This window comes from Pelmatolapia mariae, linkage group LG8 (assembly GCF_036321145.2).
Source record: "Pelmatolapia mariae isolate MD_Pm_ZW linkage group LG8, Pm_UMD_F_2, whole genome shotgun sequence".
In the NCBI taxonomy this organism is placed as follows: domain Eukaryota; kingdom Metazoa; phylum Chordata; class Actinopteri; order Cichliformes; family Cichlidae; genus Pelmatolapia; species Pelmatolapia mariae.
The window spans coordinates 13,666,947-13,693,667 of record NC_086234.1 but is presented as its reverse complement, the minus strand read 5'-3'; the positions used below and the strand labels follow the sequence as shown (position 1 = coordinate 13,693,667).

General features: G+C 38.6%; 1 protein-coding gene across 2 annotated transcripts in view; it reads right to left on the bottom strand.

The window, feature by feature from the left end:
• Nucleotides 1-2,451: 2,451 nt before the first annotated feature.
• Nucleotides 2,452-26,721, bottom strand: part of LOC134633850 (SH3 and cysteine-rich domain-containing protein 2-like) — a 33,645-nt gene continuing 9,375 nt past the window's right edge. Inside the window, exons 2-11 of one of the 2 annotated variants that reach the window (XM_063482978.1) lie at nt 18,851-19,226; nt 17,606-17,700; nt 11,498-11,582; nt 11,185-11,297; nt 11,001-11,064; nt 8,947-9,002; nt 8,705-8,793; nt 6,113-6,164; nt 4,647-4,784; nt 2,452-4,415 (exon numbers count right to left, since the gene is read on the bottom strand). In XM_063482978.1, the coding sequence (XP_063339048.1) occupies nt 4,317-4,415; nt 4,647-4,784; nt 6,113-6,164; nt 8,705-8,793; nt 8,947-9,002; nt 11,001-11,064; nt 11,185-11,297; nt 11,498-11,582; nt 17,606-17,700; nt 18,851-19,226 (1,167 nt within the window). In that variant the 3' untranslated portion in view covers nt 2,452-4,316. The remainder of the gene's footprint in view (nt 4,416-4,646; nt 4,785-6,112; nt 6,165-8,704; nt 8,794-8,946; nt 9,003-11,000; nt 11,065-11,184; nt 11,298-11,497; nt 11,583-17,605; nt 17,701-18,850; nt 19,227-26,721) is intronic. The other variant, XM_063482980.1, reaches the window with a different exon arrangement.

The following is a 26,721-nucleotide window of genomic DNA, read 5'->3' as shown; positions in this document are numbered from 1 at the left end:
AATGCTGCAAAGAAGAGTGGGCCAAAATTCCTCTACAGCAAAGTGAGAGACTGATGAAGTCATACAGAAAACAATTACTTTACATTATTGCTGCTAAAGGTGGTTCTACAAGCTACTGAATCATGGATCATGGGGTGTACTTACTTTTTCACAGTTCTGTACATAGAGCTTTCCAGAAACTTTCTTTTTTAAGGGAATATAGGTGTGAGCACTTTGGCCACTTTGTTTCTGTGCTACGCTGCCAGTGATGCTCAGCACTTCATAAACCTGATCCCCAGCTCAAGAAACCACTCTGTGTAATTTTTACATAATATATGTGCACCATTTGAGCTGACTGGCTGAACTACTTCCACAAGGTGGGCTGTTAAAATGTGTAATTCATAAACTGAAGTGATAATTTCATGGTGCAAACCTTCCACAGATTCATATGTTAATATCCTCGCCTGTAGACTTAGTGGAAGTGAGGGATTGGAGATTATTTTTATTTTGTGTATTTGATGCAGGGGTTTGTAAGGTGTCAGCAAGCGCCAGAAAGCTTTATTTTCCACTGACAGTGCATTCCTTTTCTCCTGCCTGCCTTTATTATCAATTGCTATTTTGAGCTTGGATTTTCTTCTAGAATTTGCATTGTTGTTATATTCCTTCTTCCTGTCAACGCCCCGTGTGCTGTGTGCATCTGCCCAGCTGCTGCTGCTCATTTTTTAAAGATGCATAGAAGTAAGTGTGAAATCTACAGGATGAGACATGATTGTATAACCTATCACACATTTAATGAGCCATTTCATATCATTTTCTGGGGCTAGGAGCAGTCTTTTTATGTACGTGGTGTAGAATTATGGCCGCCCAAACTGAACACTTCAGCGTTGATGTTGATGGATGTTGCGTGAAAGCAGAGTGAAAATGATTTGTTAAGGAAGACACGGCCACTAAGCTGTGCATCCTTGGTTTGTTGTTGCTGCTTGAGCCACACAAAGAGAATTTAAAAAAGGCTTCAACTTCCTCAGCTCATTATAATGAAAGAGAGAGAGAGCAGAGCGGTACAGTAAGCGGAGAGCAGTGTTGGAGCACCACAGTCAGCAATTTTTATGAAATGTATGCGCGGCTTGATGTACTGCCAGTCGCATACTTTTCAGTCTCCTTCTCTGCAGAGATGAAAATCACATTTGATCCAGTTTGATAACAGAACTGGGTCATGGTTTGAGAAATGTTCCTGGCTCTACAGCAGGGACACACGCACAACCGTAACACATTCATAGACACACAACACTCTCTATGCCTGCTTAGTATAGAGTTGGCCAGCAGCCCCTCCGTCACCAATTAATTTTATTGGGAGTTAATCACATCATTCATGGTCTTTAAGAACAAGCAGTCGTCACTTTAAATCAAAGCTCTCAATGTACTTCAATGATGTGGCCATGAATGGAGACATTCTATTTGGGTCAATGGTATCAATTTTATGTGCAAGATTACTCAGTAAATGTGAAGTTACAGTGAACATTTTCAGCTTTAAACCAATGCTTTATATTACATAGGAGGATATACATTTTTTCCTCTCTCTCTTTTAGTCATATTGTCTTTGTAGATGGCTTGAGTGAAATATCTCAGCAAGTACTTGTGGTCACCAGAGCATGTAAGCTAATCTAATGACTGTTAAGTAACACTCTTATATTTTATAGGAGTGTTACTTAGAAAAAGGGATTTACTCCTGCCTTCTTCTCCTAATAGCAGTCGTAGCAGCTTCGGCAGGCAAAACTGTGTCCAGTTCTTGGATTTTTTTTCTTTTTTTTTTAAAATTTCTTTGTGTTTTGTAGAAATTAGCTAATGTAGCATGCTAAGGCTATCCATTATAAACACAAGCTTATTAGCATTTTTCTTAAAATCGTTGCTCAAGGCCTCACAGAGCTGCTAACAAAGACAATTACAGTTTACTATAAACCTTTAGCTAATAATAATTTGATTATTTATAAATTATTGAACAACACAGCCAGCTGAGCTACACTTAAATTCTAGAAATTCAAGACAAGGAAGAGGACCACTCCAACATGCCTGTGATGTTGATGCCTCTTTGCAACAGCGCTGAATCAATTTTTCATGTACAGTCCATGCTACTTCTTCAGGAAATGACCCAAATGCTTCCTAAAGCACTAGCCCTCTTGTAAAAGTGAACATTTATGAGTCAAAAAAAAGAAAACAGCTAGATTTAATCTTTATGTCAACATAAGGGTCTCTGATATTTTGTGATAAATATAAGTGCACTGAGAAGACTCAAAATTTTGGTCAAGAGTTAAAAGCACTAAATTAAAGCAGCAATTTTCCGCCTTTAGTGATAAAGCCAAAGAGTCGCAGAGAAATAGGTTATACTACCAAATCTTTACTCTCCACAACTATTGCTGACTTCAAACTGAAAGCACAAAATTGGGTAACAAAGACAAAAAGACACAGCATTTTAGAGTTCATTTAACTTTATTGAGAGCTGTGAAGATCACAGAGCAGCTAGCCATGCAGAGAACTAGCCTGGTAGTGCGCATTTAGATTTGAGATTCACCTGGTAATACTGATCCTGAGCCAATTTTGGTTCTAGTCAGTGAGGATAATGTTTAAGAGTAGCATGGTACAGACTAATTCAAGATGTAAAAGCAAGTCCAGATTCAAATCCTTGCAAAAGCACACCGACACACGTGTGGATACACTGGAAATAATCCGAGTATAAAATAAGGTGAGTGACTAGAACTGTTGTGCATAGTATCTGAAAAGACTTGTGCTGACAGGGGTAGTTGTTAATTGAGCAAAGAGATGCATACATAGGTAAGTAAGACAATAAATAGTAATTTCCTGTAAGTTGTAACTGTGAAATTAATGCCCTTAGTTGGGTCCTGGATAGCTGCAAACCTCTTAACCAGAGTGCTATTCAGAGCCGCTATATACAATATTTTTAAGGCTATTTACAAATACTGTCATCATAATTGTATTTACAGTTATTGCCACAACAAAGGCAGTCCGTGACTGCCTTATTGTTTTCAAATGACAGAGCAATAAACCAAGTGTCGTGAGGTGATTTAGTCTTTTTCCTAACCCTGGTCTCTCTTTAATACTTATCACTTATGTGTGCTGGGAGAAACTTGCCATTGATTTAAAATAAATTAAACTTTTGAGTGTCTGAGAGACTGAAAGTTGGAAGAGTTTAATAAATCATCCTGGATTATTTCTTTGCTCTGCTCTGCCCAGGAGGAAAAGCAAGCACATCCAAGCACATCCAAGTCCTAACATTGACACCATCCTCATGCTGAAGTACACAACTAGATATGACCGCGAATATTACAGGACATTACATACAGATAGACATGGCTTGGTGTGTATATGATGACAGAAAGCAGATTCTAGTGGATGGTTTTTAACGCTACACTGAACAGAGTGAATAATGAAATCTGTGTGTGTAAAGAAAGTGCAACTGAAGGGCACACTGACAAAGAAACTCCCCGAGGTGCACGCAAAGCATTTGTCACATCAGAGCTGTGAAGAGCACAAATGTACGATATTCCAATCACCGGAGAGCAGTCTGAAATGTAAAAATCTCAGCATCTGTGTGTGTCATTAATAAAAGATGTAGCCGAGAAGACTTACATTTATATATTATGTAATACCTGAATCTTTTTCTACTCGGAGCAGGAGCGACTCATATCCATATCATCAATTCATATCATGATGTAAAATGTGCTCATATAGAGCTGCAGTGCGCACATCCAAATATGGTTTAAATTCTCAGCTAAATCTATCAAATCCAGGCGGTTTAACAGAGTTTCAAACAAACAGCCAAACAGTGTGTTTGCACAACGCATCACAATAAACAGCTACAGACTTTCACAATGTCTCGTTTCCTCTACAAAAACAATGACATTAAGACAGTTTGCTTACAATGTCTCTTTAGGCTTGGACAAGCCTCGACATCATAATTAAAAAGTCCTCTCTTCTTTCTCACAAACAGATGGCCAATGGAGATGGCTATTGAGGTAGCCAGACTTCCTGCACACTTATCCTCTTCCACATAATGCTACATTTCATTTGTGAGGGTATAAAAAAAGGAAAGCTGTGCTACAAGAAAAGTAGCTCTAAATAACTGCAAGGAAGCCCCTGCATCCTTTAAGTCTTAAACTGTGGTAAAAAGCAAAGTTGTGAGTTATCTTCCACTCACACTGCTTTCACTGCCACATTTTTGAGATGGAGGCGGGTGGTTGGTGGTCAGTGAGGTGTTGGCTAAACACTCCTGAGTATTCCTCCATCACTGTAACAAAATGAGGGTCAAGTCGAAAGCAGCACCATCATATTTCTAGCAGACACTTCACAGGAACCAGGCCCCTCTTCTTCCCGCTGCTCAGCCGGAGGAAGCCGTCAATCTCCTCGTTCTTCCCGATACAGATCTGCAGAGGGAGAGTCAGAGGGTGAGGAAAGGCGAGAAGAGAGGACAATGGAGCAGGTGGAAGGGCAAGTGAAATTAAAAAAATAAATATATGTGAGTTTCTGGACTGAGGCAAAAAAAAAGTCATAACATGCAGTCCTCGGTAATCTCAGCAGTTTTTTGCATTCATTTGCATAGATTTTGAAAAGGCTTTCAGCGTGCAAGAGAAACTGTGTGTACTTTACAGTCTCACCTGGGACTCTTTCACAGTCATCTGGCCTTTGTCTCGGTTGCCGTGGAAACCAGTGGTGACCTTCCACACCCTCTCACCAGGGCGGATACGCTGCACAAAGTTGGCCGGAAAAAATCCCACCTTGTTTCTGCTTTTCCCCTGGCAAACACACCCAACCAAGGACACACACACACACACACAAACATTTAGCCCGTTAGTCTACACAGAGAGAGGAAAAAAAGCTCTGCACTGGTTGTAGTATAAAAATAGATCTCACTCACTCGGTTTTCACTCAACTTTGCTCACTCGCTTAAGGTAAATTATTTCATATCATGTCCGCTTATGTTCCAACATGAGTATGTTACTCAGAGGCAGCTTCCTCTGCAGCCCTCAAATAAGCATCACATTTGTACCACAATAAGAAAAATGAATTAGAATGAACAGTCACAATTAGCAAGAAATCTGAAATTAAATAGAGATTTCTGAGTTTTTGTTCCCTAATTAGCAACACAGCCACTAAACCAAAAAGCATTTTTGTATTTGTGAAGCCTTAATCCCCTGCTATTCTCTTCAGAGACTCTGGCACACAAGCATGCAAAACCCAGGAGTGCTGGAGTCGCACAACTCAAAATTTACCCATTTTGCTGGCTTGGCTGAGTCCTTGCTTAAACTGAAAGCATATATAAAAGGGAAACAGCAGATTTCTGCAAAGTGTAAGTATCTCTTTTGGAAGGTGGTTTGTATGGGTTTTTTTTTGTTATTTTTGTTGAAATAACAGTAGCACTGTTTGTGCATTTGTAGCTGAAGTCACTAGACTGTCCTGAATCAGTTTAAACACATTCTAAATGAAGAATTGTACTGTTTTTAAATCAAGTCACAAATATTGTTTTCTGAAATAATTTGGTTTCTACTCTTTAAGAAGGAAAATAGAAAAATCCAACAAAAATATTTATTTACAGTGAATTTTAAATGAGCCCCTTGATGATCTTTTCATTCATTTAATTGAGGCTTCTTTGTTAACTAAAATTAGCTGCAGAAAAATAGTTCCTCTGCTGCCACTGTGTCGGGTAAGACGAGCTTTTACTTTTCCCTGATGTTTTGTTATGTGATGACTCGTCTGTCCTTCTGCTGGTCAAGGTTAAAATCGTCTGCCGTCTCATTAAAACACAGATTGCAATCTGTCCTCTTCCTCTTCATGTTAACTAGCTCTGCTAACAGTGACACCTGCCTTACTTCAGGGCTCAACTATCAACTCTGTTACTGTGACCAAACAGCTCTGCTTTGAAAGGAAGTTCAGATGTCAAGCTGAGGGTCCCATTTGTGTGTGATTCTGATGAATATATTGAGACAGCCTGGATAAGTAAATATGTTATTTACAAAAGCACTGGCTCAGTTAAAAAGAAAGAAAATATAATGCTTCTGAATGACTTAGTGAATAGATAACACTTCGGTGCATTTAAATATAAAGTCTGTTTTATAAAGCCTACCTTCCACCAGTCTTCATTGGAATCATCTGTCACTTGAATTCTGTCACCAGGCCTGCAGAGAAAATAGAATATAGACCAGAGTGCAGTGAGCTGAGTATCCTTTGAGGAGGATTTTTACCACTTTAAAAGCAATAGTGTCAGGTTTGATGTTCACTTGTAATTTTTTTTCTATTTTTACCAAAAAAAAAAAAAAAAAGACTAAACAGTTGGCAGTGTTAGATATACATCCATCCATCCATTCGCTTCCGCTTATCCTTTTTAGGGTCGCGGGGCCTATCCCAGCTGTCATAGGGCGAGAGGCGGGGTACACCCTGGACAGGTCGCCAGTCTGTCGCAGGGCTAACACACAGAAGCATACAGTGAAAACTAATTCGACGCATATTGGCACCTATAGACAACAGGAAATACAAGATACAATACTTCTGCTGTCTATCAACCCTTATTACAAAGTAAGAACTGTGGAGGTGGTATTTTTACATTGATGTAAACCATTTAGAGTTTTTCAAATGTCATTCAAAATACTAATAATGGCAGTAAGTATACAGCAGCAGAATAACACCATTTTCAGGCTAGTGTGTGTGTTAAGGGGTTTGCCTGAACTGGAACACTTTTGATCAACCATTTGTGTCTTGGTCGGTTTTTTTTAATGTGCTATATAACGAAAATGGACTTCACTATGTATTTGCTCCCTCTTCTATTATGTATAATCCCGTAAATATCACAGCAGCCTGAGACGCTTCTTTCCATTAGTCTGAAGGCAACTGAAATAGCTGGCTTCATGCCGGAGTGTGTACTTTGGTCAGTTTTCCATTAAAGTCACAACAGCAATCTTAATAGGCTGACCTAACTTTAATGAGCTGACCTTATTAAGGCCCAACAGTGGCTAAACTTCCTCCGTGTCCTTAGAAAGAATAACCTGGACCGGAAGATGCTGCTGGCCTTCTACTGGCTCCTCAGTGGAGAGTGTGCTCTACTACTGCCTTGGTGTTTGGTACGCAGGGGCCACAAATGAGAACAGGAAGGCTGCGCATAGGGTAATAAACAATGCCCCCCCCCCAAAAAAAAAATCATTGACTGCTCTCTGCCACCCCTGGAGGCCATCGCCAGATCCTTCTGTCTCAGAAAACCCAGGGCCATCACAGGTGACCCCGCCCACCACCTGTTTGACCTGCTGCCCTCTGGTCGGCACCTCAGGTCAATCAGGTCCCACACCCCCAGACTCACCAACAGCTTCTTCCCCTGGGTCATTCAGACTGTTAAAAAACACTAACCCCCCACACCCCACCCCTGCCCACTCATCTCATTAATCTGAGCCATGGTCTGAGTAACCCTCATCACTCAGGCCACTCACACACAGACTCTATACTCAGACAGTCCTTTTCACTGCTTCCAAACACTTTGCTCTCCAAAGTGTGCCTTTCTCTTGTTTTGTATATGTATTCTTCTAGTTTGTATATATTTCTTCTGTTTGCCATTTATTCCTGCACAGTTGGCACCAAGCACCCATAATTTCACCTTACATATACAATAACAATAAAGGGCTATTTTATTCCAACCAACATTTACTTATCACTTCTGACTTGTGTCTGCACACTTATCAAATAAAATTACAACAGCACCGGTCTGTGATGTCTAAAAAACTGTCTCTATTTTTTAAAAAAGATTAGAATACTTGTCTATCATCTCATATCTAGCATGTCTTTATCCTGTTTTCCTTCTTTCACCCCAACCGGTCGCAGCAGATGGCCGCCCCTCCCTGAGCCTGGTTCTGCCGGAGGTTTCTTCCTGTTAAAAGGGAGTTTTTCCTTCCCACTGTCGCCAAAGTGCTTGCTCATAGGGGGTCATATGATATGATTGTTGGGTTTTTCTCTGTATTTAATATTGTGCCATCTACTGTACAATATAAAGCGCCTTGAGGCGACTTTTGTTGTGATTTGGCGCTATATAAATAAAATTGAATTGAAAATTGAATATAGTTCTGGTATTCCCAACCTAGTAGAAATATCGGTTTGTCTGAGCTTTTTCTGTGAGTGGTTGATGCAGTACAGTACACATACAGACATGTGTGCTGAGATCCCAAGAAAAGTGCATAATATTCATTAATAGAAATGCAGCCACTTTGTCTATATAAAGCCATAAGAAACATAACATTTAAGTGAAATGTAAGTGAATGCCATAAATTTACCAGACTGATGAATCCAGCAATGTCTGAACACTTATAACATTACTGAGCTTTCTTAGTGGACTGTTGTCCATGTAAAGAAATGCCTGAATTGCTGTCTTCTTGCACAGATGTATCCTCCAGATTACTGTTGGGTGTAATTCTACACTCAGCAGATTCCTGCACCTACTAACATACAAAAACTCCTTTTTTAACACACAGTGCAGCTGTTTGTCCTTCCTGACCTCCCAGCATGCTCTCCCTTTCCAACCGAACCATGCAACCCCCTACAATCATCCTGCTGGGGAGGCAGATGGTGGGTGAATGTCAGTAAAATTTTGTCCAGGTACACACTTTCTCATCTCTCGGAACGGAACAATCTGACAACAAATGACACACAAACAAACAGTAAACAAAGGAATTTTACTAACTGCAGCTCCAAATCGTTCTTCTCCTGAGGCAGAAACTTGTAGAGCGCCACATAGGTGTGAATAGAGCGAACCTCCACTCGTTTTGGAGTCTAACAAAACAAAAACCAGATAGAAAATCAAGATTGCTTTTTTGCATGCTTCTCTTGTGGAATCATCAAACATAAAAATATTTTTTGACAGAATGCATTTGTACTAATTAAAAAAAAAGAAGCTGAAATAACACAGGAATGCTGACTACACACCTTTAGACTCACCCGTTCTTCTGAATCAGCCTTCTCGCTTTCAGGAGGGGTGAGCACTGGAGAGACAGACACAGAAACCAAAGACAGATAATATGCATGAGACAAAGAAAGGTCACATAGAAAAAAAAGGAAAAAAATCAAGAAAGAGGGGTGGTGTAAGAGAAAGAAAGAAAAGACAAGACACAGGAAGAGGGAGAGCTCTTGTCACTTTGGGCAAACAAGTAAGGCAGAAGGGAAGGTCATTCACTGTAAAGTGGCAGCAGTACAAACAGAGATGATCTCTTCTCCTGGGACTAAAGTCAAAGAGGAAAAGTGCAGAAGACACACACTACCACCTCTACACTGTACTGTATATTATGTTAATGTGGTCCTTTAACTTTTTGACATTTATTTAGCAATTGTCCTTTACCAGAAACACATCACAATGTATTAGAGCTGAACATTTGTTCTTTAAATACTCAAACTGTGTAACGTATTGTTTCAAAAAGTGTTTTTTATGCATTACACATTTTTTCACTCAGTATTCAGATATTCTATAAAGTTTTTTAATGACAAATTCTAGATTAATCCATCGACAATACCTGTACAGTATCACTTTCAGGACCAATGTACTGGTGCATGTTTTTACTTTTGTCAGTATGTAGTCAGAAAATGTTACACAAAGACCCTACACAAGGAATACTTTGGTTTTTTTGTTTGTTTTTGTAAACAATCAGTACGAGTCTGAAGCAACGCAATCTGAAACTAGAGCCCAGCTGCCAGAAGCAAGGAAAAATGTCAAACCTTAAAAAAAATAAATAAAAAAAAGGGTAAACTACATCTACCAGAAGCTCTAAAGCTCACACATGGACATGCTCTGTCTCATTTGTTTAGTGTTAGCTTGAAATTAAAAATAGCTTTAAAAGAAAAGAAGGTGGGTTATGCAAGGGACTATTTCTTGGCTAAGCACAGTGACGTCCCTGGACTCTGGACCAGTTACCCAACAGTGATGAACAAATACTCAACTAATGCCTATATCTGTCCAGCATGAGAGTTTACCAAGTCTTTTTTTTTTAAAGGGAAATTGTTACTGAATAAGAAACTACTGGTAGCATGAGACACTACCTGCATCCTACAGAGTATGCACAGGTAGTCCAACTCCTCTAGGATGGCACATTAATATGCACCATTTTCCAGGAGGTTCACCGTGTCTCCCAGCGCAGTCTCAAGAGCTTGGAAGAGATTCCAGGAGACTGGCAGTTAGGAGAGCTGGACAGGGTGGTAGAAGGACCTTAACCCATCAGAAAGACCGGTATCTGTTCCTTTGTGCAAAGAGGAACAGGATGATGCCAGAGCTAAAAAAGATTACCTCCAGCAGGACGCTGGTGTGAATGCTTCTGACCAAACAGTCAGGCCACCCTCATTAAGTCTGTTCCTGAGAACCCAGTATCCTAGTTGCCCTGTGCTCATTACCCATGGAGCTCGACTGGCATTTGCCATAGAATAAAAGCAGGTCCACTGCCTTTTGGTTTTCAAAGAAATAAGCATGTTCATACTGAGCACACGTGAGAGATGTCAAAAGGTCTGGAGAAGAGATGGAGAATGTTATGCTGCCTGTAACACATAATGCAGCATGATCAGCTTTGGTGGTGGGTCAGTGATGGTTTGAGAGGGAGGCACAAACATATACAGCCCAGGCAACAGCACCCTGACTCAGACTGCCCAGGAGCTCAGTGATGTCCTGGTCCAGATCTGGGAGGAGAACCTCCAGAACACCATCCATCATCTCATTAGAAGCATGCCTGACAATGTTGAGGAGGCTATACAATTAAATTAGTTGCTGAAATTAAATTTTGGCAAAATGAACATCATTTTTTTCACTTTGATTTTCAGTGTGTTTTTTAATCAAGTCCTCTGTAAGTTGATACTTTTCATTACAATTAAAACATAGATACCCAGCATGATTGTTTTCCCCTATTGAGATCTGATGTCATGTTAAGAATAATCCTCAAGGAATTTTAGCATGACAACATAACAAAATGCATTTCCTGTATTCAAGAAAATATTTGACTTACTTCCTGGGATGTGATCCTCTTCAGCTATAGGCTGGTTTTCTAGTTTGTCTTGCAGTTTTTCTTCCTATGATAAAGACAGGAAGAACAATACTCTTGCAAGAAATTATATCAACATAGATTTTTCTGAATGATGAGGGTTGTCAGTGTATTTTATGTGTGTGTGTCTGCCTGTGTGCATTTATACCTCATGACAGGGTGATTCTGAGATACTGCTGAAGCTGGATTGACTCAGCTGAGCCAGTGTCATCCCGTAGCGCAAGGCCTCATACACAGGATCAACAGTGCTATTATCTGCTTCTACATATGACCAGACAAAAAGGAAAAGATCATCATATGTGCAGTTTTATAGATGATACTATGCTGAGACACACACACACACACACACACACACGCCTCTCATGTATAAAGCATTAAAGGCCGCAGACATGGTGATTAGTCATCCTCGGAGTCTAGTTATTTGCTGCTGAGATAAATCAGTCTGTGCTTCCATCACTCACCCTGCGCAGCAGGAGCCTCTCTAACCACACCCAGTGGATCAATGGTAAGAAGAGGAGAGCTGAAGTTTCTTTTAAAAGCTCCTGTCTGGCATACCAGGAGAGAGACAGCAGAGAAGGAAAGAGAAAGGGAGAAATGTTACTTGAAGTGGAAAAATGCTTTTGTAGGCTTTATCAAGGAAAAGCAGAACATACTTATACATACTTACAGAAAATACTCATGAACTCTGAGTAATTGAAACGGTTCAAATGTGAATGTACTTAAAAGAATCTTGTTTGTGTTTTTCAAAACTGCAAATTATATATTTTCTTTGAGTTTTATTCAAATTAAATAAAACAAATTTTTACCCATGTGAAAAATACTAAAACATACTGCAGTAAATAAAACGCAAAACGTGTTTTATTACACCTACAAGACCCCTTTTGCCTTTAGAAGCGCTTCAAGGTTTAGATTCAACAAGGTGCTGGAAACATTCCTCAGAGATTTTGGTCTATATTGACATGACATCCTCCCACAGTTGCTGCTCATCTGTGATACAAATCTCTTGTTCCACGACATCCTAAAGGTGCTCTATTGGATTCAGATGTGGTGGCTCTGGAAGCGATTTATGCAGACCAAACTCATTGTCATATTCAGGGAACCACTTTGACATTATTTGAGCTTTGTGACATGGTGTGTCATCCTGCTGGAAGCAGCCATCAAAAGATGCGTGCACTGTGGTCTTAATAGGGATGGACACGGTCAGCAACAATACTCAGGCAGGCTGTGGGGTTTAAATGATACTCAGTTTGTACTGAGGGCCCCACATGTGCCAAGAAAACTTCCCCCACACCATCACCGCCATCTTCATAAACCACCAAAAGCTGAAGGCAGGATAGCTCCATGCTTTCATGTTGTTTGTGCTCAACAGAACAGACAATGTCTTTCAGTCCTCTATTGTTCAATTTTGGTGAACCCCTCTATTTGAGAGCCTCATTTTTACTCTTCTTAACTACCAGGAGTGCCACCGGCTGTGGTCTTCTGCTGCTGCAGCAGCACATTTGCATCCAGGCAATCAAATACAACTCTTCTGTCAGATGACACTAGCATCACAGAGATATGCACACATCATCTGGTGACTGAAAGCATAGGTGGTGTCAGTTTTTGATTAAAATAGATAATGGTCCAAAGTAACAAAGGCAAAATATTACTGCTGGGATGTTGTGTGAAATAACATTAGACTTTAAAGGTGCACCTTAAAATATGGCAAAAATGAAGGGATATTTATCAAAGCACATACTAAGGTAGTTCATGTGTCTTGAACGCAATAAATGCAAAATATTGTTCATATTTTTCCATCAGAGGCCTTAATTTTATGGATTATAGCATGAAGGAATGCATTCCTGATGAATGAGCAGGCAGTGGTTCAGTACTGACCCCCCCTGAGTAACCAGTGGCAGTCAACATCTGACAAGGTGTTAACTTTTGTTAGCATGACGTTTACAAGCAAAGTGTGTTAGCACTACACTAAGCATTAGATGATTTGTTGGAGAAATGTCCAAAAACACTGCTGTACCTTTTATATGCCTGCCTTCAGGAAGATTTAATCATGTGGTGTCTGCATTAATTCGTCACAAAGGTTTGTCACTGTCAAACTGAAGCTCGCCAGTACAGATCTGATACTGTACTCCTTTGATATCCGATTGTGTTTCTTTATTTAGTAAGAGAAACATGTTTAGCTACAGGACGTGACTCAGAGATAAATTCCAAAGCCTTGTTTTTCATGAAAGGGATGCAAAATAGAAACAGTTTCTAAAGAATCTCAGCTTTATTTAAGCTCTTTGATTATTTTCTTCTTTCATCTTTTTGTGATATATGCTGAAAATAACATATCAGGTAAATGGCTTTAATCTCTGAATTACTTTTAGCACAGTTGTACTTTTAAAAAAACAACACTTTCAAGGTTGTGTTTTATTTTTAGATTAAAACAATCTCATGAAAATTCATGAGATGTTTTTCTATACAAAAATATTTCACAAGGTCAAAGCACACCATACCAGAAATTACTGATAAACAATTGCCATCTACCAACCCCAATTATCACCAAATGATTTATTCCAGGATCTACAATTTTAAAAATAATAAAAGAATAAAGGATATATTGCAAACTGGCAGCTGTGATCATTTAATATATCTGATTGTAGATCATCTAAAAAGTGCAGAAATCATTCAAAAGTGAAATGCTGTTTTAAGGTACAGAAGGAGATGATGGCTATTTTCAGGCCAGACAGACAAGATCTTGCCCAGAATTTTTTATTTCTTTTTTTAATCTGCTTGTTCTCAGAAAATAACCTTCACCTCTAGACAGAAATGACTGAATAAAACTGAACAGTGAAGCTTTTTGTTAAAAGGGACAATATTAGAAATACACATTCAGATAAATATCTGAACATATCTGCCTAATCAAACCCACTAATGAGAGTACTGCAGTTTGTGTATTTGAATGCATGTGGTAAGTTACAGGAAAAAAAGGGATGCAAATCAAATGTTTACTCTCACTGTATTTTAACATTACGGCCATTGATGGCATTTAACTGGCAAAACATTAGTTGACTTTCAAAATGAAATGAAACCTGTTTGACTGTGTGCACAGCTATCTAGCTAGCTACAAAACTAAACAATGATCATTACCGCACTTTCTGAAAGTTGATCAGACGTTACAGGAACAAAAAAGGAGCAGAATGCTGCAGGTGCACACCTTCTCGGTGAGGTGACTTCGTCCACTATGCCCTGCTATTAGTCATAGACTCGTGCTGCGTTCAGCATAAAAGTGCACCATAGACAGGATAAAAGATGGATGTAGCTACCATGATGTCACCCAGTGGTTTGTTTTGAATCTGGGTCTGATTAAGGGGCACATCTGAATGTGAAACTGCTCATTGAATTGCTCATTAGCTAATGAGCTTACCCTGGATAGTCTCCTATAGACTTCTATAGAAGATGATCAGATGATCATAGACTGATGAAAAAAAGGCCAATTATTACCAAACCTCCTTATTAACAACAATAATATATAGTTTTACTCCCAGAATTATATCATTTGTAGTACTTATTAGTACTTCCTGTTGCTAGTACTAACTACAGGTTAGTAGATTATCTCTGTCCTTATGCGCTTTGATAAGGCTAAGTCATAAGTTCTCAATAAAATCGTTACATTTGTACTTTTTGTATTTTTATTATTAATTAATCTGCGTGCCATCTCCTCCATAAACTGCATAAATTATTCAAGTCACAATTTGTTTTTTTAAGTCTATGCCATTAATCTTCTTTTTATGCATTGTTGTACCTTTAGCATAGAGACACAGATAAGCAACTAAAGCCAAGTCCTGGTATTAATGCTGTCTTTTTTCACTGAATATTTTAAAGATCATCCTTGTTTTAATCTGTTTATCACAAGGTTCTTTACAGGAATTTGGACACACACACACACACACACACACACACACACACACACACACACACACACACACACACACACACACAAAACAACAAAAACAAACAAACAGAGGTCTCAGTAAATAAATATGGCAAATGCTTCACTCTCACACTTTTGCTAATTACTGAGAGACAACTGGGCTCAACTATTCAGCAAATGCTCCCAATTAAAATAAACTGTGCTCAAAACTGTAGGTAGAAAATGTTCTTAAGCACACAAACCTTTCTTTCACATTAAAGAGTGAGCGGTAACTTTATTTATCCAGAACCTGGATCACTCAGTAGCTTAAATTTCTATGCACATGTCCTTATTTCAAAAGCAAGCAGGCCATCACTTTACACATACCTACTGTCTCTAAGACAAGGACAGCTGTCAACCCCATATGTTTTAAATTTTTACCCAGCCTTTATTTATTTGTATTTAACCCTTATCATATTTTCTTTTAACTGAAAACAGGTTTTTGTTTAAGTATCACAATATCTTATGATTGTGACAGTATTACTGGAATGGCTTAGTCTTTAGGGGAGCAGACAAGATGAAAGTTCACACTTATTTAAGATCAAAACTGGATTCAGATTTCTGAACTGTATAAAGACTTCACACAGAAGCAATGATTTTGTGCAATGCAGCAGGCCTAGTTCTAATAATACTGTAATTCATCTTTAATTCAAATTAGCATTGATTAGCAAAAAGTTGTCATGATTCCAAGCCAATTTAAAGCTGCTTGATTCTGGAGACATTTTAAAGTAATTGGTCATATATCGGTGCACTCAGCAAATGGGTTGAGAGTGAGCCAAGAAGAGCGCAGTCATCAATATCTCTCTTGTGCTTTCTAAGGTCTAAGCCACTTTTTCAGATTTTTTTTGTTTGACCATTCTCCTCATGTAATAATGGTTGTTTAAGATTTTTTTCATTACTCAAACCCAAGAGAATAAATTTCAAAGGAAAAAAATATACTGTTCATTTGTTAGGATTTGAATTTTTCCTTTCTTCTTCTGGGTCACGTAACTCTTATAACAATGATGTGACATTGTTATGAGAGCCAAAAAAAAATGTATATAACCTGAATATAATCTGACAGAGGCTCATACAAAAAAAAATAAAAAAAATAAAAAAATAATACTTCTGGGATCACTTATGATTAATTTCCAGTCAAGAAGGATTAAAAAGCAGTAACTATAAATTTCCATGGTGGTATCGTTAGACTCTGTTAGTTATTACTGTTCTGGCTGCTGCCCTAGAACAGATAAACACACTGAAGACTTGGGCATAAATATAAATGAAACATTTTAAAGTGTAAAAATGAATTAAACAAAAAACAAAACACAGAATATGTTAAGTGATTTTTTAAACAGATTTATTATTTTAAATGTCCTTAAAAGACAGTGGAGTTCAAGCCTGGAAGGACTTATGATTGCACCAGAGCTCCTGTTTTTGGGGACTTAACTTTAGTAACATGTATACAAAATTGGAAACCTGGCTACTTTACATGAATTGCCACACATGTAAGTTTTTCCGACTTTAATTTGTTCCCTTTACATTCTTTCTCCAATTTTAAATCATTTATGAATTGTACCTGAGAAATTGACACACAGTAATTGTAATCCAACTACAATTTACATTGAAGAGTATGTTTTGTACACAAAACTTTTGGGCGGCATGCTTTGGTTCGGAGTCAGTGAACCCCTTAATGTACGTCGATGTAGCCTTGAACTCCATTCAGTTTCAGTAAAATGCCTAATCCTTGCTTTGATGACCGTGCAGTGATCGAAAAGGACACTGCCGAAGGCTTGGCGAAAGCCTGCCGTGTCATATCCTCAAGGGATTGTACGCCTCAAACACACTGAATTTCACACTGAATTAGCCAGACCAGCTGGTACAGAGAGATATTGATTTTCCAACTGAGTTGAGAAGGGAGGAAGGAAATGTAGCATCCAGACAAGAGAGAGGGAGAGAAGAGGACGTCATGTGAGAAGAGCAGCACATGTGTGAGGAACGGCAAAGAGGCAGAGTGAAAAATATTTGGACCTGGCCATGTATATTCTAGGTGTCATCCACAGCTTTTATTCCCCTCAGGCTTCACACTTAGTCTCAGTCTACTGTGAAAACATCATCAATAAAGATTCCAATTATAACCCATACCTTTTTGTCTTTGGTGGTTTGGTTTGAAAAAGGCTTTTTATCCTCTTTTAACAAGACGGAGGGATCTGAGGCTAAGCATATTACCAAGACAAAACACTATGCCAGGTGACAGAGACAATTACAGCATCCAGATGCTGTTTAAAGCTGCTGGCACAATGCAATCTGTGTTAGTCTCCATTCTACAGAGAACGTGCTCGTTTTCAGTAAATTCTCTACGCAAGAACACATCATATAGAAAGGTAATTAACTAAGTGCCAAAAATTTTGGCCACATCAAGCAGAGCTGTTGGGAGATGATGGCAGTAAAGAGCAAAGCAACTAAGGTACACTGAAATTAATATTCAGACAAAGCCAACCAACCAGTGATTGAGTAGTGCTTTATAATTGTGAAATATTTAAATCTTGGTATTTCAGACACTTCCACTGAAATTGTATGCTATAATTCAATCAATCCTTAAAGTGTAACAATCTGATGAAGGTGCAAAGAGCCTTACCTTGCCATTACAGGGCTGCTGGGAGAGCTCAGAGGAGCACCAGAGGTGGGTGGCCATCTTGCAAGATTTACAACGTAGGCCCTGCTTGGAGTTTCCTGCATTAACACCAAACATTACACGTGTTACCATAAGCCTGTCAGGAAATATTTCTGTAGCTTTGAATCAATCGTTAGCTAGCGATGGTATTCTAATGGTAGCAAAGATGAGGTGTGCCAGATGTGAGCCTCATTTGTGGTTCCTGTATCAAGTATAAAATAAACCAGCTCTGTCACTCACATACATTGTAGTTTGTGTGCAAAATGTTACAGAAAACTAATGTTACATATTAGGCACAGTTAGTATATCCACCTTCAGAAATGGCCTTTGTGCGTAAACTGACATGGTTTTAAATTGGTCTACACTGATGACCATCCAAAGACAAAGGGACACAAAGACACCAGTTTGGTGGATGTTACTGGTAATCCCATTTTACACAAACAGCACTGCTGAGAAAGGTCAGTATGCCAACAGAACAAGAAGGCAAAACAACTCCCAGTGGAAGCATGTACAGAGGTCCATAGAGCCTGCTGTCGGATGGTTTCATTGGGACCAATGAGCAAATAGACTGCAAACTGCCCACAGTGACTGGGTAATAATAAGAAACGAGCTATAGTCCATTACAGGGTACCTATTATGCTAATTTCCAGTTTCATGTTTTTATATCTAGACAGATAACTTTGCATGATAACAGTTCAAACTAATCCTTATTTATCCTGGCACTCCTCCACATCATACTCTGTCTAAAACAAGCCACTTTAGCTCTCAGTCTCCTGACTTTAATCCAGCTTTCTTATGACTGGCTGCCTGTCTTGAGTGTGGCTTGTGTCTGAGATGACCATTTTAGGAATATTTGCTCACACACATTGACGCAAAGGTAGAACATCTGTTGAAACAGATCATTCAGATATTTTGTGAATTATCAGGACAGGGAGAGTAAAGAAATTCTACAATTCAAATTCTAACACTCAAGAATATCAGCTTGTCTTTGAATTTCAAGTGGCATTTGCCTTTTTTCTTTGTCATGTTTATTTCCACCGACGGACAGATACAAATAACAAAAAAACAAAAAAAAAGCCCCTAACTTTATAAATCAAAGTAAACATTAGAAAACAGATTGATAACAATCTAATTCCTACACCCTGAGCCAACATGGTTGTATCTTTTTGCTGTGAATACGATGTTCTTGAAGTGGCACAACTAACCTACCTTGGATTGTATGTTTGCATCGCTGGCAGCTGGTAGGTCTACGGAAGACATGCTCCTGGAAACAGTGGGTCTTGACCGGCTGCACTGGCTGGGCCTGACACTTTGGCTGGATCTTGGAAGTCCCATATAGTGAAGGACTGACAGATGGGGAGTGTGATGACAATGAAGGGTTAGGACTGATAGATGGAGAGAGAGAGGGAGAGTGTTCATAGGCCAGGGGGGACTCAGACATGGGGGGAGGAGATGCCGGTGGTGCCGTTGTGGCAGTTAGGCATAAAGGTGGCCGTGATTCACCATTGCTGCGCTGGAAAAAGTTGTCCACACTCTTGCTGCGTATGACCGATTTGAAGGAGAGGGAGCGTTTCAGCCGCTGCAGCTAGAACAAAAAACATTAAAGATATTTAGTCAGGCTTCAATAGCATGAAAAATTATAACTGTTTTCAAGAAAACTGAAAAAGCAAGCGACAAAAGTACTAAAAGGCCCAGAGTGGAATGACTGCACATTATACATGTTAAAACAAGAACTGAGTACACAATTTTAATTTTTCTATAATCCATACAGGGTCAAAATCATACATACAGCCTCAAATATAGACATGCATGCACTTAACATCATTTAGTAAGTGATTCTGGAGATTATAAAATGTTTTAATTTGGGGCCAGTCTCTATTAAGTTCATTAGTTATCATGATTGAGGAAATTGGTTAGGATGTTTAGGAACAACCCAGGAAACCACCAAGGTTCAAGCCTGCTATGAACTGGGAGTGCTGGAAAACCAGCATCACTGTCCACAATGAAGGGAGTTTTACATCACCATGGACTAAGGGGCTACCAACAAAGAAAGGAAACCCTACGACCCTATTCAATTCTGAAAAGAAGAGTGGTCAAATATCCAGACAGAATCCTTTCAGGAGCTTGCTGACGACTACCAAAAGTGTCTGGTTGAGGTGCAACTTGCTAAGGAACATTTAACCAAATATTTGTGGGGTTTAATGTATATGTATATATTCGTGCCTGTAATGCTAATGTCCTATACTGATCATGCAGTCACTAGCATCCACTAGGCTTTTGGTGGTCGTTTGCTGGTCGGTGGTGAGCAGTGTGGAACCAAAACAGAAACATGGTGGACCAAAAACAGTGAGCTAAAACATCCTAAAAAGATGCCTAGAGCTGAGATTTGCTGACAACACAACTTCTTTCAAAATGTAAATGCAATCCATTTCATCTTTGAATGTATTCATAATTTCAATCATTTCTTCTTTAATATGGACTTCTATGTCCTTACTAAAGATTAAGTGAGGACTAATATACTTTTTCCAAGGGCTTTTAGAACAATGACTGCAACTTCAAACGTTAAAACGCCCACCTTGTATTTAATTGAGGATCATGTATGTTGTGCGGTGGCAGCAGATTTAAAGTAGGAACAATGGCAGTGGGTTTTGATACAACAAACAGGCAACCAGCTAAAGTGTATGTGCCTTGTTTAAATATTAGTCTGTTAAAAATAGTCGTACCCTTTCTGTCCTTGCACTACTAGGCTGACTTCTGATCTCCCATATTCAGCCTACCCCACTCCCCTATTCTCTTTTCCTTAGATGGCAAATATGCTTTCCCTTGCAAATCCACCCAAGTCAATACCCTTTAAAATTCATGTTTGATTAGTTTTATTGAGCAGACTGCAGCTATGCATTTGATGCAGTCAGTGATGCATGGCAAGCACTGTATTCATCTTTGGCTTCACTTTCCTCAATTTCTTGCATGCTTACCATCCAGCGCTTTTGGCCACAATAAAGTGGAACTGAGAATGAAAAATAATTACAGGGACTTGGGAGTGATGGAACTCAATTTATGGAAAATAATAACTGATATGGATTCATACATCAAGAGAATGGCCTGGAGAATGGGAGCAAGGACATAATGGATCCGTGAGACCTCTTCAATTTGCACAGAGCTCATTAGCGGACTGTGTTTGTGACTTGGTTGAAGATACCATTGTGATATACAGAGCAGTGCCTCAAACTTGAAGCCTATCCAAATTTATATTAAATTCTGGATTCTTGTTACTTCTAAGCATTAGTTTTCTTCCTGTGTAACCATTTCCAGCAAAAGGCGAGACATTTCTTCAAAGGCTGTAAGACCAGCATTGCAGCTTCACTGGACCTCTTTATGTTCATATGTGGAGAGGCTCTTCATCAGGTTTATTGCGTCTCTGAGCTTTGAAATCATCCAGCTGCACTCCTTCACAGAAAACCCAATCAATATCATTGAGCATGTTCCTTTTTTCCTTCTTCAAGCTACAGATTCACAGATGCCAATTAGTTTGAGTGATGAAAACAGTCCTCTCTGTTGACCCATTACTGAGCTCCTCTCGCAAATGTTTTCTACAGGGAGCTGAGTCCATGCTTTCCTTAATGGCCTTTTCTTGGCATGACTGGTGGCCCATTCAGTAATGGATGTTCCTCTCTATTAGATTTTTAACTTGTCTGACTTTGTTAATCTTCTCTGTAGTGAATGCCTGTCTTTGCTTCACATCCAAGGAAAAGGAACAACTTCTTCAAGCACAAACTAGACAACACATGTCCGATAATCAATGGCTTTATTTATCTCCCTAAGCTTTTAAAAAGATTAAATAAAAACAGACAGAAGCTGGGATTCAGAGCCAATTTTAAAAAGTGAAAGAATAGCTAGTTGACTGCCAAACATATTTGGTACGTAGCTTTACATGGTTGAATAATCATGAAATCTGGGCATTAGTATTTCAAATTACAACAGCATATTGACAAGAGTCTGGTTATAGATCTGCCTGAATAAAAAAAAAAAAAGAAAATCATAATGTTGTTTATCCAAATTTGAATTCCATTGTCTTATCAATTTCACATCTAAAAAACTGCAATGCATTATGTGGCTTTAAAAAAAATGGTTATCTTTACAATCTAGTGTGAAGAACAAAGGCGAGACTTCCTGTCCTGCTGAAAAGAAATGATAAAGACAGCATGTTCCACATTTGCTGATCTAGTTGTCAGCACATCCATTTTCTGCATTTTTTTTAGATTGCACATAAAACAGATGCTCAAGATTTAATTCTTCTCTTTCACATGAAACAAACTAAAATTCAATGATCAAACATGTATTTCATTGAAATAACAAGTCAAATTATTACCAATACAACAAATTTACACTTGCGGCTAAGGGAAATGTAAACACTATGGCATACAGCAACAGTTTGAGGAATACTTTTTCCTGCTTCAGTGTCCTCAGGGTTTAAGCAAAGTCCATAACAAAATGCTTTTTCCAGTTTGCTGAAGAGAAATTTAACTGGCCTGACTTAAATCCCATCAAGGTCTGACCTTATTGTCAAACATCAGGGGCTGACCTCACTAATGTCATTTTGGCAGCAAGGTTATAAAATCTTCTCAAAAGCCATCTGAAGAGTGGAGGCTGTGAAACCAGCACACTAATCACATATGCATTTAATATTTGGTTCTCCACATACTCGAATATATCAAACTGACTTTCAGGGCCCAGATCAGTGCTGGTCCATAAATATTCTGTCCACATGCACATGGGCAGTGTGCATTTATGCATCACAGCCACACAGTGTAAACAATCATTACCTGAGATACACACTGGGTTCAGTCTGATTTAAGCTCTGCTGACTTTATAATACATATCAGGGGACACTGCTCATGCTCTGTGAATATTCAAGCATGCTGACAAAAAGACTGATTAAATGAGTATACTTAATTATTTAATGAATATATCTATACATCAAGTAATTTAAAAAATTACAGCTGCCTGACCCTCTGAAATTAGGGGTCTGCAGTGCATTCTGCTGGATATGCACCACTATCCTCATGATCTCCTAGGCTTTATAACTCTTATTATCTATTATTGGATAATGTTAGAACAGCTGCTGTTTTACAGATTTTATACATCTTATAACAACCCTCTGAAAGAACAATTCAAAAGCAATATCCTATTAATTACAGTTACTCTCTGTAAGGTGGTGAAAAGTCTATTTTTAGATCACAGAACTGGAAAGCCATCACACTAAACAGCTGACAGCAATAACTTCATCACAGCATGTATGATGTAGTGTATTAGAACAGGCTGCGGTCTGTGAAAGAACACATGTAAACTATGTGTGTAGTCAAAGAAACTGAAAGAATTAGTGAAACAGAAGCAAGAAATGGAGGAAGGAACATGTTAAGAGAAGAGATGAAAATATCGCACCACCACCGAGACTCTACCATGTATTTCAGCTGCACTTTGAAAATGAGCACAGAGATGTTTGGTGAAGCCTTCTATAAATAGGCTGTTGTAGGGAATACTTGGATAAATTAATGATTAAGAAGGGAGGTGTGGGCGTTCAGACAAGATGCCTGTGTGAGGTAAAGTCATCCTGCTGCCACCAAGATGGAGTTGATGCTCCTGTGTTTTTTGTGGGGCTGAGCAGAAAAGGAGCAATATTTTGACATTTTCTTATGCAATGCTTTTCTTCTTCTGCTATACCTTACGGTAAAAAACTGAAATCTGGCACAATAACGGAAAACAATCTCCTGATTCTTTTCAAAAAGTAGCCTCACCCAATTCCCTGGATCACAGTAACTTTAAAAGACTTTATCTAAACTTCTTTTGAACCCTCCTTCTCACTGATACCTTTAAAAAGTGAGATCCATTTGAAATTGTAAGATGCAGCTAAATAAATTTCAGGAAAGTCCAACTAGAACAACTGGAATTCATTTAACTTTAAACAGAGTCACTTTAACTGATGACAGGTGTGTACTGACTACTGTTTAGGTTGGGTTAATTCTGAAATTTCCAACACCCCTACTTATAAGAGTGTGTACACTTATGTAACCATATTAGTTACATTTATTTTTCTTTTGTCAGTTTCATTGTGCAGGTCAAAAGATCACAGAGGTGAAAAAAAAAAAAATCAGAAATCATTTATCTTGGTTCCTTACAAAAACATGGTATTTTAATGTGAATTTTTATAACCGTGGTCTGAAATATTGACAAATTATTACCAAATCTGACACCAATCAACTTCAGAGAGAAAGGTTTATCATAAGTGAGATAAGCTTTAACTTACTGGCAAAAGAGTAAAAATGTTTTTGACACATTACAGATCAGCAGGTATGAAATTACTACCTACTGACCAATAAGTTCTCTGGAAAATAGCACCATTCCTGGAATATCCTCTGAACCTTTGTTCAGGGTGTAAGAGCATCTAAAGTTTGTGAAAAACATTAAGACATTTTTCAGCATTTAAAGTCTCTGCATTTCCTTAATGATAAGTGCTATAAATAAATAATTAAATGCAACTCTAAATCTTATTCCTCGACTTTTTCTGCATCAGCTGCAAACAATTTCACAATTTTATTGTTCTGTATGAAGCAGTTTGCACTTGCTGACCTTATATCGCATTTGCACACACACTGAGGGGGTGTCTGATTTTTATTTTTATTGTTATACTTTACTTACATTTTGTGGGTGCACATCTATTCATCTGGGAAGACTGGTAGGTAAGATGTTGGCTTAAATTCAGTTTTTATTGTTACAGAGAGCATCTGCATCTGCCTAAAAGCTTGTCCTCCAATCCTGATGCACCGGCAAAGTCTATTACTGTCAGCTAATTGTCCCCGCAACACAGCATCAAGTGAATATTTAGTCAAATATAAAGGTAAATGTATTTATTACTCACGCACCAAAGAAGTCATGTGGAGTAGTAAAATAGGTCTGTAGTTATCTGATCTGAGAAACAATGTCCTCTAAAAACAGGGATGTTATAAGACAGATATGACACTCAAAGAGTCCTGAATTAAAATCTATGAGAGAATTGTGATAGCAAAGATGGCAGCATATTTATTAATATGGGGGGGGGGGGGGGGGGGGGGAGTTAAATTCTTATTTCGCAGAAAACAAGCAAAACTTTTAAGCACTTTTTTAAAATCTGAAATGATTGGGATACATTAATTGGCAGCTTTTAAATCAGTTTTTATTGACATTGAAATTTAAGCTAGGTATATGTAATGCCTCAAAATAACTTTGATAACTTTGTTTGAAGACAAAATCCCTGCTGGGTGTCATCATTTGTTCGTAAAAACCTTCTAGTAACAGATTGTTCAACTGAACCAGCAGCTGGTGGCAGATTACATAATATGCCCCAGGTCATCTAGCATGTATAAAGCTGGTATTTATTTTACTATGAAAGTAGATAAAATAAAATTTAAAAATTAAATTATTTGTAAGCATTTCAGTACATCCGCCCATTCAGTTTTAGCTGCCTTAAATCTGGCTGGTCTCCTCTGGCAAGAAGCCGTCCCAGTGTGAACTGGGTGCAAATACATAAAACTATGTGATCTGAGTCGTAACTATATCCATAGGCACTTATTAGATCAGGTTTATGAGCCTGGTTTGGTTATGAAATTCTTCTTTCTCTTCAGTTTGGGCCAATAAGATTAAAGCTCTAACAGCTGACTAATGACTGAACCCCAAATAGATCAATTACATTATGATAAGCAATTCATTCCCCAATCTTTAGTCCTTTTGTTATCTTGACAAACATACATTTTTCAATAGTCACACTTTATAACTGTACATGATTTTATTTATGTAGAAATGCTTGTTTAATTTGGTCTGGCATTGTTTCTGTCTGTACAAACGTCATGTGTAGCTAGGACAGTTGTAGTGTCTTGTAGCCTTTGCGCATCTCAGCCCACTGCAGTGTTGTTCTCAGGAGATCTCTGCCTGTTTGTGATTCTCAAAGTCTCATTAAACACAGTGGGGTCTGATGTTTGGCGCTCTTGCAGTGACCTGAGATGTGAATTAAAGGTGACCTCATTAGGCACTCCATCAGTTGGCCCTTGTTAGGGAAAAATGCATCTACTCAAACAACCTTTTGTGCAAATGGAAATGCCTCCCAGAACAAACCACAGCGCAGGTCAAATTGCTTAGAACAAACTTCCCAAACAAGTCCAAACTCTAGTTTTTCCATGCGTATGTGTGTAAGGAGCCTTCGCTTAAAGTTCTGTCACTTTATTCAAAAAAACACCCCGAGAGGTAAAATTGTCGGTTTTGTTTTTGATGCCCATTGTTTATAATCAAGAGTCCTATTCAGATGAAACACCATTTACTTTTATCTCAATGTGTCATAAATTACTGCCTGTGTCCTGCTTATTTCTCCCTACCTAACTCCATTTTACATCTATGGAGACTCTCACTTCCCCTCACACATTCACATTTATACCAGGGCTGCAATCTTCAACTTGCCTGCCATAGGACCTTAAACTTTCCCACCTTTCACATTTCAGTGTGATGCATCACAAAATTTATGTATTATGGCAGCACCATGACATATACAGTAGTAACAGTATAGATTTTTTTATTTTTTGTGTCATCTTGCAAGATAATTGCTATCATTGCTTACATTCTCTAGTGCACACAACCGGAAAAGGTTGGAAATGTCTGAGAGCAAGATCGGCATGTCAGCTTCCAATAATGATTTGGTACCTTTAGTATCTGCTAAAAATGGAATAAAATAAAACAAAAAGATCAACAACAACAATCATAAAACAAGCATAGCCAGACTATGGAGAGGAGATACTAGCAGCCGATGACGTGCCACCCAAAAGTAACCAAATGACTCCACTGAGCATTGCTAGAGCAGTTACACTCCACATGACAGGAAGAGCAAACGATGAATGGAAGTGACTGATGCAGCTGCATGATGGAAAAGCAGAGCTGTATGCAGCTGGTTTAAAAAGCTCAACCCAAGATGCAACATCCCAGGTAGAAAATAGTTTTCAGTTTTATTATGTGATAATATTGTTCAGCTCCTATAGAACTGAAAGATTAATTTACGTTAG